This window comes from Anabrus simplex, chromosome 1 (genome assembly GCF_040414725.1).
Source record: "Anabrus simplex isolate iqAnaSimp1 chromosome 1, ASM4041472v1, whole genome shotgun sequence".
Classification (NCBI taxonomy): Eukaryota; Metazoa; Arthropoda; class Insecta; order Orthoptera; family Tettigoniidae; genus Anabrus; species Anabrus simplex.
In genome coordinates this window covers 1,547,703,266-1,547,714,738 of record NC_090265.1, presented here as the reverse complement: position 1 = coordinate 1,547,714,738, position 11,473 = coordinate 1,547,703,266, and the positions used below count along the sequence as shown (strand labels likewise).

The 11,473-nt window shown below is 39.9% G+C and overlaps 1 protein-coding gene across 5 annotated transcripts in view; it reads left to right on the top strand.

The window, feature by feature from the left end:
- The first annotated feature begins 1,088 nt into the window (after window positions 1-1,088).
- The window catches only part of shi (dynamin-1 shibire), a 726,486-nt gene continuing 716,101 nt past the window's right edge, over window positions 1,089-11,473 (top strand). For all 5 annotated transcript variants that reach the window (XM_068225570.1, XM_068225571.1, XM_067138081.2 and 2 more), the window contains exons 1-3: window positions 1,089-1,306; window positions 1,621-1,694; window positions 2,147-2,296. In XM_068225570.1, the coding sequence (XP_068081671.1) occupies window positions 1,143-1,306; window positions 1,621-1,694; window positions 2,147-2,296 (388 nt within the window). In that variant the 5' untranslated portion in view covers window positions 1,089-1,142. The remainder of the gene's footprint in view (window positions 1,307-1,620; window positions 1,695-2,146; window positions 2,297-11,473) is intronic.

Sequence of the window (11,473 nt, the reverse complement as noted above, 5' to 3'; positions counted from 1 at the left end):
CTTAATTGGTTAGATGCTCACCTCAAAAAACCTAGAGGTTAAATTTCCCAATACTGTCCTGCTGTCCGTTGGTATTCAGCATTGGAGAGAACTTCGTCAGACGATTTGCTGGGTAATTTTCACGGCAAAATTCCGGCAATTAGCGGAAGTTAAACGGATATAAACACACAATAGGTAACGGTATTATTATTATTATTATTATTATTATTATTATTATTATTATTTATGTTAATAGTATTGAGCAAGTTGGCCGTGGTGTTAGGATCGCGTAGCTGTGAGATCACCTTCGGGAGATGGTGGGTTCGAATCCCACCATCGGCAACCCTGAAGATGGTTTTCCGTGGTTCCCCATTCTCACATCAGGCAAATACTGGGGCTGTTCATTATTTAAGGCCACGGCCGCTTCCTTCCCAATCCTTTCCCATCCATGCGTCGTCGAAATCTTTCAATGTGTTAGGACGTCGTTAACAACTAGCAACAAAAAAGTACCTATATTTTTATACATAGGTTGAATGCTTTTAAATAATTACAAGTAATAGTAGTTCTACGTATGATCTGCGCAAGAATAGGAAGAATTTCTCTTCTCAAAATCATAGCAGATAGATTTTTGTAATTGGGTCAACCATCCTTAGAGGCCCTTGTGCGCACACGCTCCGTATATCGATTAAATCATTAATGCTATGGGTCAGTCTTTACGAAATGTTTGGCGAAAATCGATGTTATGCTATACATTCTATATTTAAGAGAAATTTAAACACGTTTCGTTTATCTTCTTTTGGTAAAAACATATTCTTTTCGTGCGTATTTTAATAACACTATCAAATACCGAAGAACAATTCTTGGCTTCTTGTCGTAATATAGAGCCGAGAAATGGAGCCTAAACTGAGGAGGAATCAGATAAATAAATCTAAATAAATCTGTCATATTTAATAACTCATTGTGATAGTAAAATAAAGGGGAACGACTTATACAGTAAATAGTAATAGCAAATTAAGACTTCCTTGGAAGAGCGCCCGCTCAACTTCGATCACCAACATACCGCAAAGGTTGATGGGTAAATTTCCGCCATCTTTCTTGATTCCCGCAGTTGGAAACCGAAATCAGTAGAGGTTGGTTGGAAGGGGGTGTGGAAATTTGTCAAAATGTCTGGAAACACTGGGATGGAACAACTCATCCCGATCGTAAATAAACTGCAAGATGCATTCACGCAGTTGGGAGTTCATATGCAGTTAGATCTCCCACAAATAGCTGTTGTAGGAGGACAAAGTGCAGGCAAAAGTTCTGTACTTGAGAATTTCGTTGGAAGGCAAGTACTCAACCATGAATGACTCATTATTCTAACAAGTGTTACATTCGTTAAGTAAACGAAAATATCATGCTAACCGTTCAGATATTTGTCAGTGAATGTAAAATTCTTTGTAATGACAGCTATAATGTTAAGTGCTAATCATCAGTTATAAACATCACTTTTGACAGCTGATCCACGAACGTATCATTCACAACACAGCTGTCTTTTTAATATGATTTGCTAATTATGACCTGAGTTGTTAAGGATTATCTTGTTTTTTGAGCCTGTTTGATTTCTCTGAACGAAATGTGATGCTTTTTTTATATTTTCAGAGATTTCTTGCCCCGAGGATCGGGAATCGTTACTCGAAGACCGCTGATTTTGCAACTCATCAACAATCAAACGGGTATGATTAATGTGTATTTCTATATTTATTGTTATAAAAGTCATTCATTGCATGTATGTATGTATGTATGCGATGTTTTTGCTCTGTGAATCAGTGCTATCATCTGCTTTGATGTATGATAATGGTACCCAACCGTGATGATCCAGTAATGTTAATGATTAATGAAATTTGACAGTTGTATTTGTATTAAATCAATCTTAACATAATTGTGCCAGTTACTATTTTTGAGCTCCTTTTCCACTGTGTTCGGATGTCTTCAGACTTGACACTTTTAGGTTAGGGATGCTTAAAATCGCATTGTAAACTTCGTCAGTCATATCGCAGCTTGGAGTCAAACCATTTCATAAAAAACTTGTTTTGCGATATTTCATATTGAAATATAGGTAGTTTAGCCCTTGTTATGATATTTGTATTAACTTAATATACAGGTTAACCTATTATTTCTGTTTCAGAGTGTGCAGAATTCTTACATTGTAAAGGGAAGAAATTTGTTGATTTCGATGAGGTGCGGAAAGAAATTGAAGCAGAAACAGATCGAGTTACCGGTTCCAACAAAGGCATATCGAATATACCTATCAACCTGCGAGTGTATTCTCCACATGGTAAGGTTCTTTTCAAGAAATATTTGTTTGCACGAGTAGCTACTTAAGCAATTTAAGTTATTCCAATTTGAAATTAAAAATGTTTCCCGATTATTTTACATCAGCTTTAGGGTATAATTCAAATATCTGCATCGCAAGGTTAATAATGTGATAGTGAAGGTTAAATTATGCTTATCTCGCTTCTGATTCCTTGTAGAGGAGACGTGTATTCATTATGTTTGCCAGGGTCCCACCAGCCCGTCCTATATTATATTCTGATGATGCATGCGGCATTGTCCAAACCTTCTGCAGCTACTACTACTGCCATCGGTTGAAATATCATGTAATATGTCATCATTCTCACGAATCTACACAACCACCACGGAAGAAAAAATCCTAAAGATGACTGAAGTTTGAAACTATCATGACGTGGACCCATAACCTTACTTTTTGTCACTTCATCACTTTCTGTTCCAGGGAATGCTAGAGGCATGTTGGCTGCTTTGCGGTCCTAACTGGGGGTTTACACTCCCAGGCCCCCTTTGCTTACCCCCAGCCTAATGGTCTTACATATCAAGCCAAATGGTCTTATTTCTTAGCCAGACTTTACTGATCCAGATCAATGGTCTTGTCACTTGCAGTTGGCAGTGAGTTCATTGCCAATGTCATTGCTGCAGGTGGAGGAGCTAGGAAATAAACAAAAAGAGAGTCATGCCGCAGCTAGATGTGTGTTGCATAGTGTGCCTGTTGATATTAATATTGCAGGGTGGATATTGAATAAATGCCCAGCTTAAATATTCTAAAGGTTGGCATTGACCATTGATATTTTTTGAAGTTGATTTGTGATTTTTAAATTTATGGTACAGTACTAAACGTTTGTCACAATGTTATGCTTAAGCATACAGTTTCATATTGTAAAAGCAAATATTGTGCTCCGTAGGTAAAAAAGAAAAATTGGGTAATTTCAAATGACGTCTCATACCTGCCCCTCTCCCTGACCTACTGTTCTATAGTGGGAGTTGCTGTGACTTCTGTCAACCCAATGTGAGCTTGTCCAAGCTCTAACCTTAGCAAAAATGACTATGCACTGACCTCTTGTTTCTGCCTCTCTCCTGACCTGCTCCATTGTACGTTGGGAGTTGCTGTGACTTCTGTCCACCTAATACAGGCTTGTCCAAGTTCTAACTGTGGGATGGAAGGGACGCAAATATTGTAAGTTTATATACTGATAAATTATCATCTTATTTGGGATATTGGACCACCCGAGCTCGATAGCTGTAGTAACTTAAGTGCGGCCAGTGTCCACTATTTGGGAGATAGTGGGTTTGAACCCCACTATCGGCAGCTCTGAAGATGGTTTTCCATGGTTTCCCATTTTCACACCAGGCAAATGCCGGTGCTGTACGTTAATTAAGGCTACGTCCGCGTCCTTCCCACTTTTAGCCCTTTCCCGTCCCATTGTCGCCATAAGAGACCTATCTGTGTCGGTAGAATGTAAAGCAGCTTGAGATATTGGACCTCATTGATGCAGGAAATATGTTTGCCTTTCATGTGCTATACTAGCCGTGGACAAAATTCAGCACATCCTGCGTATGTGCCACCTACTTTTATAGCAGTTATTTATTTATTCTCAGGAGCAGCATAGCATTTGGTACAAATATTCACGAGAGAAATGTTTTTAAAAAGGAGATGATAAAGGTACACAAATGGACATTACATACATGTACTTTAAAAATGACAAAGCATATGAATTAGGTTTCTTAAATCTTTATTGACCCTTTTTTTTTTATCACAGTCAAGGCCATTTGGTGTTTATATTACAGTGTAAAGATCACAGGAGGCAAAGATGGTGACAGCAGTATCTGCTTGCCTTTTTCTCAGATTGATGTTATCAAGATTTGCACAGTTTGAACCAGTGCAGCCATTCTTGCAACATCTTGCAGCTAATACAGGTCACTAATTTGTGGTCCTTCTCCTTTCTTGTTGAGTCAGTTATAATGTTTCATCATTTCAATGGCTTCACTGGCAGGTGATAATCAGAACCTTGGTGTTTACAAGTATTATTTCTCATACCTTTACCTTAATTGCAAAATGATATATTTTGACGGGAGGAGAGATCCATCCTTTATGCTTGCTAGAAACCCACCATCCTGCCCCAAGAAGTATTCTTACTTATACAGCAGAATTAAAACAGAGAGTTGTAAATCAGCTGAATGCGACCATTGACCGGCCAATGTTCGCGATGTATTCCTATTCGCTGGACAAGCTTCGTATTGTCTCAGAGAGAGCTCACATCATGTGCGAGTACAGGGCTGCCATATTCACTAAAAGTAAGAGAACCATGTCCAGACCAATGATTTTGTCACTAACCTACACTAACCTATCCAGACCAATGGTTTCATCACTAACCTGCCCTAACCTTTCCAGACCAACTGTTTTGTCCCTAACCTACCCTAACCTATCCAGATCAATGGTGGTGTCATGCGGGATACTAGAGGACTAAAGGCCGCTTCGCGGCTCTAACCTGGGGACTTACGCCACCAGACCCCCTTTGCTTGCCTCCAGGCCAATGGTCTAGTCACTAGCTGGGTCTAACCAATCCAGCCCAATGGTCTTGTTACTCCCCGGACCTAACCAATCCAGCTTAATGGTTTTGTCACTAAGAATGCATGAGTTGGGAAGCCTGCCGAGTATTACGTGACGTAGCCCAAGCTGCGCCAGGTTGGATCTCTAACCTCACTTTCCAACCCCGGGTACAGGAGTTTTACCAGCTTAGGAACTTAGGTCAGGCTAGTGACAAGAACATGATAGAGTGAGATACGGTATGTCCAGCTAGCAACAAGACCATTGGGCTGGGGCTAGCAAGGTTTAGAGCTGCAAAGTAGCCCACAGGCTCCGTATCCCCCCCCCCCCCGTTGACTGTATTGGCTAGTAGCAAGACCATTGGATAATTACGTCATGAATACTGCAACTACATCACGCCATGACATGTCACTTTCAAAACCCGCAGTTTCATTATTTTCACGGAATGTGTTAGCAGTGGGCCATACACGATGTAAGCTATATTGACGACAATAGGAATGCAGGAAATGGCTGCATTTTAGAGGTTGACAAAGTGTCTGTTTTCATTTTGCTGTATAAGTAAGACTACTTCTAGGGACGGGTTGGTGAGTCCCTAGCAAGCATAAAGGAAGTATCTCTCCTCTCATCTACTTCAGGTACCGTTTCCCTTTTTCTTTTGGCTTTCTTTTCCCCTTCCTGAAAATCCGAACCAGTTAGCATGAATGAATGAGTAGGAGTACGCCCATCCCCTAGTTCCGGATTATCCGGAATTAAGGGAGAGAGCACACTCTTATTGCAATTTGTTCAATTTTGATACATGCCTTACAGTTTATATTTTTCTCTTATATTTGTTTAACTATACTAAATATAATTTTTTTTTGTCCTAGATGTTAGCAATGCTGTATTGTCTAGGACAACATGTATCTTACCTTATTTATACACTTAAAGGAAAAATGATCATTATCAAACATACAATATGACTCTCAGTAAACTAACAAAAGAACACACACTTCTATTTCACAGCAGAAATATTTAAATAATTGTAAATTCCCACTTTCCAGCAGATACTACATATTATGTCAAACCTTTTCAGGCAAGACGCAGAAGCGCCTTCACAGGCATTTGAAGAAACTTTTCAGGTGTATCACACTATTCCAATGCTTGCTTAAATGTCACCCTTTATCTTACCTTTATTATTTTGATGCAAGTATTTGTTTAACTGTAACAGTACTTTTAGTTAGTGCTAATCTCTTTTCATTTCCTTCTGCCTCATACTTCTTAAAATACAAAAAAACCTTTGCTATTCTTCCTGGAGTGATCCATTGTTTATTTAACAATTTAGCTATTATATAAAATTCCTTCTCTCTTTCTACTTTTAATTTTTATTCATCACCAAAGTATTTAGTTCTCAGTCCATCTCAGTTCCCCTACATGCTCTCAATAGACGAGCCTCTTCCATTATTTCTCCACAGAATAAACAATGATTTTCATTGTGGTTCTCTCTCAGCCCCTTTTTATATATATTTCCCCATTAGCCACCATAGCACACCTCTTAATTCTCTATTTGGGAGTATTTCTTTCCTTATTGACATATCTATATAAATAAAATCGTAATGGCTGTGTGTATCTGTACATTGACTATTTTGGTGAAATTTTCGTACAGCTACCCGTTTGAGGGGTAACAATGGCCATCTGCATATTTTTTGGTGTAGGTTCCTGAAAGTCCTAATTTTTACCCCACTCACCCAAAATCCAGATTGCGGCATAATCTGCCAGGCGAGCAAGAAAATTTAAATTTGGCAAAATAGCCTGTAATGGACGGAAAACTTCCAAGATCTTTAAATTTTTCACTTTTTATCCACGAAGAATATCGAAATATGGAGGCAATTTTAATGATGGTTCAGACCTTCGTTTCGAGGTATTTAGTGGGATAAACAGGATGCCCTATCACATAACGGGTGGCACAATCTCAGTTCAAATTGGAGTGATGTTCCACCTTGGTCTTATGACTTTTTGTCATATCTGTATCCCTTATACGTTAGATTCGTCTCTATTTCTCAATTTTAAGTAAATTTGGACTTTTTACATGCATAATTCATGCTTTTAATCACTTAGGGAAAGATGAATCATCAAACTCTACATGAACATTGGCCTACCCAATACCCATATGTGAGCCAAATGCTATGTCACATAATTATCCAAAAAGTAATGCAATGTAAGATAATCAAAATTTCACTCTGTTAAACATTTCTAACTCAATCTGACCCATGAATAGATGAGATGTGAGAAAATATAGGACCAGCCATTTAGGCCTCTAAATACTGCATCTTGTGGTACAATCCTTTGTCAATATGACGTAGGCCTACCATTTAGCAGCAGTTAATCTGTAAATGAAGGTTTGCAATATTGTAAGCATGCATATACACTGACTGAGCAAATGTCATGGGATAGCAGAGCACTGATGCGCAGGTGTGTTGTCTGCGCACCACATGCCCCCTGTGCCAGCAGCAGTTGTATAGGAGACCTTGTGAGCAGTGGCTGTGCATGTGACAGGTGTAACATGGAATGTCGTCGTGAGCTGACACCGAACGGGGTATGGTAGTCGGTTCCCGATGGATGGGAAGAGCAATTTCGGAAGTGGTGCGGGAATTCGCTTCACACGATCAACCGTGTCCAGGGTGTATCGTGAATGGTTGAATGCGGGTGTCACCGTCCACAACAGACGAACGACCGGCCGTCCAGCCACCCTCGATGACCGTGACCGGCGACATATGAGACGGATTGTCAATAGTGACAGACAGGCAACCGTGCAACAAATCACGGCTCAGTTCAACACAGGCCGTGCTAGACACATCTCCCAGTGGACAGTGCGTAGGAACATGGGTTCTATGGGGTATGGGTGCCAGCGCCGCACACGGGTGCCACTGTTAACCCAACGTCATCGGACACAACGATGCGCATTTCTCGCCGGTCACCAGGGATGGACACTGGAACAATGGTGTAACTTGATAGGGTCGGACAAATCACGATTTCAACTGCACCATGCCGATGGGAGGCACTGTGTATGGCGCAGACCACATGAAGTGATGGATCCCGCCTGCCTCAAAGGTGTGGTCCAGGTTGCTGGTGTCTCTGTTATGGTCTGGAGTGCATTTTCCTGTTATGGAATGGGCCCCCTAGTTGTTCTGGAAGAGACTTTGAATGGTACGCGGTATGTTGAGCTGCTCGGAGACCATCTCCACTCATTTTTGGCCTTCCAGTGCCCAGACGGTTCTGCGGTGTTTCAAGATAACGCGCCGCCACATCGCTCCCATGGCGCCCCGAAATTGTTCCAGGAACATGCAGCGGAGGTCCAACGACTGCCATGGCCAGCCAGGAGCCCCGATATGAACCCTATCGAGCATATGTGGGATGTCCTGGAACGCAGGCTCCATGCCATGGATCCTGCACCCACGAACAGACCAGCATTGGCGGCCGCTCTGCAAACGATTTGGTGTCAGCTGCGTCCAGAGGACTACCAGGGACTTGTCGACTCACTTCCACGGCGTTTCACTGCAGTTCGCAGGGCCAGAGGAGGCCCCACAAGCTATTAGGTGACTATCCCATGACGTTTGCTAAGTCAGTGTACTTTCGTATGTCGATCTATATATATTCATTGATGTCGATTTGTAGCAATTTTAATCAGTACTCCCTACATCAACTTTGACTGGCAATAAGAATGGGTCCTCCTCCAACTCCTGCGTAAGTGGCGTTAGTGATGAATAATTCCTTTCGATTTCACTTGCAGAAGGCAAGGGAGCATGCAATATTGTTCAAAACTCCCCTACCCGATTGTGTTTGGCTGTAGGCTAGTGTGCCCGCCATTATAAACAAATGTACCCATCTAAAATGTGACTAGCATTAGGCATAGTGGCCTGATATTTTAATGGAAACTCACCAACTCAGTGTGACTGGCAGTAAGCTGGCTGGCAGCAGGAAAAATGGCCTGTCATTATAATGATAACTGCACAACTCAATTTTGACTGGTAGTAGGGAAGTTGCCTGCCATTATAATAAAAACTGCTCAAATGTAATCTGTCTGGAAGTAGGAAAGGGGGCCTGCCATTGTAACGAAAACTCCCCAAATCGATTGTGACCACGCAGTAGGCAATGGGGCCTGCAATTGTAATGTAAACTTCTCGACTTGATTGTGAATGGCAGTAGGCAAGTGTGCCAGCCGTTATCATCACAACTCCGCAACCCACACTTTACATTGGAAACAACGTATGAGGACTTCCCCATGGTATTTGTCGGACAACGCTAAGAGACATGCAATTTAAAAACAATCTTGTTTACTGCGCGTACAATATTTACTTCGATATCCGTATACGATATAGAATACCGTAGCGAAGCACGGGTACATTTGCTAGTTTTGAATAATTCCACAAAGATAGTGTTCTTTTGGTTTCACATTCTGCCCTAATCATCTGTTTCTCCATGTCCCTCACTCTAATCGTTACTTTTTTTGATGAATCTCTTCTCTTTACTGTTCGTCTCTTTATTCCAGTATTCTCCCATTCCTATTCTGTCTAGCATACTTTTCACTTTCGACACCCAGTAATCATTTAGGTGTTTCATCTGGTGTTGGTATGCTAGGTTCAATATTTCCCTCCCCTCTCCCCTTCTTAATCAATATTTTACTACTTTGCTGCTTATATCTCCTTGGATGCTGATATCATCACATAGTCTTCTAGCTCCACTATTTGCTGTTCATTCTTGGTAGACCCATTATTATTTTACAGAATTTGTTACTTATTACATCTAATTCTTTTTTGTCTACTTCGATACCCCATATTTCTGCACCATACAGTGTTCTTGATATCACAAGAGCATTTAAAATATTTTTTTGCAGCTTGTATTCCATATTTGGCATCTTTCTCTCTAGAGGCCTTGTACTTAATAGGACAGCCAATCCTTTCAATTTGATACATTTTATTTGTTCCTTCCACATCCCATTCGATGTTATGATTCCTAGATATTCTAATTTATTTACAACTTCTAGTTCTACACCTTGTAATCACCAGCGCCTTTCATTTGTCTTTAATTTATTTCCTCTTTTGCAAACCATTACTTTTGTTTTCTTGATATTTATTTTCAAATTCCATGTATTGCAATATTCAGCTGTTTTCTTAAGACTGTTTTGCATACCGACTGTTAGTGAGAGCAGAAGGATGTCTGCGGAAACTAGGCCAGTAATTTCTTTGTTATTTGAGCAGGGACTTGTCCTATCCTCCTTCCCCTGACAGTCCATTACATCATTAGTAAAAACAATATTGGTGATAATTTACATCCCTGTTTAAGTCCGATATTAGAGTGTATCCTGCCTACCATTAGATCTTCCTTGATGTTAATCGAGCATATCACGTCTGCATATAATTCTTCTATGGCTTTAATTATTTTATTTGACATCCCTATTCCGGCCAGCTTCGCAACGACAGTCCGCCTGCTAACCGAATCAAAACCTTTTTGTAGATCCATTGCTGCAATATATAATCTAACCTCCTTTCTTCCTTATGTATTTATTACTGTTTTAATTATAAATATATTATCTGTAGTTCTCATTCCTTTCCTAAATCCTGACTGGTACAAAGAGAGTATAGAGTAATCTTCTGCCCATTTCATAATTCTTTTTGCTAAAATACTGCTGTAAATCTTACTGAGTGTATCCAACAAGGTGAAACCCTTTAGTTATTAGTGTTCAGTCTTTCCCCCTTTCTTTTATGTATTGGGCAGATTACTCCTTCTTGCCAACATCTTGGAATCTTTCTGCCATCAAAGATTTTGTTAAATATTTTAGTTATTATTTCTAGCATTTGGCTATTATTCCCTAGCTCTTTCCAGAATTCATATGTAATTCCATAGACAGCACCTGATTTTCCTCCCTTCCCTTTTTTCAATGTGTCTAATACCTCATCTGTGGTTATTATATCATCTGGTACAGGCAGAGTGAACTCCACATGTCTCAATATACCAGTCTGTTTTCCTTTTTTCCCATGTGTCTTTACCCCCTAAAAACCCCTTAAAATACGTTAACCACTCCTCATCACATATGCTTACTTGATTACAGCTTTTATAATCTTTGCATATTGTACTAATTCTTTTACATACTTTCTTTGTTTCATTTTCTTTACAGTGCTTATATAATAATTTTGCCTCTTTGGCCTGCCAGTTCCTTATATTTTCGCTCATTAAATCTTTGTATTCCTTCCTCTTTTTACAAAAATCTGCTCGTAAATCCTGAGATCCCTCATTTTGGTATATTTTTAATGCCTACATCACTTGATTTTTCTTTTCTTTACACTCATCAGTATACCATACGTTTTGTTTATATTTACATTTACCAGCTACTTCTGTTGATCTTTCAACCATTTTTATGGCTTCACCTATGTTATTATCATCTATCATATTTGAGTACCTATCTTCGAAATTTCAAAAGCTTTCCCCCTATAGTAGTCCCTAAATTCGTCTATGTTTCTCACTCCACCTCTACCTTTAAAAAAAAAAATGCTATTTGTTTGGGGGATTGACCTATAGATATCTTTTGCCCCTACTTGCACCATGTGATATGAACCTGCGTGGAATTGGAATGGAGGAAGT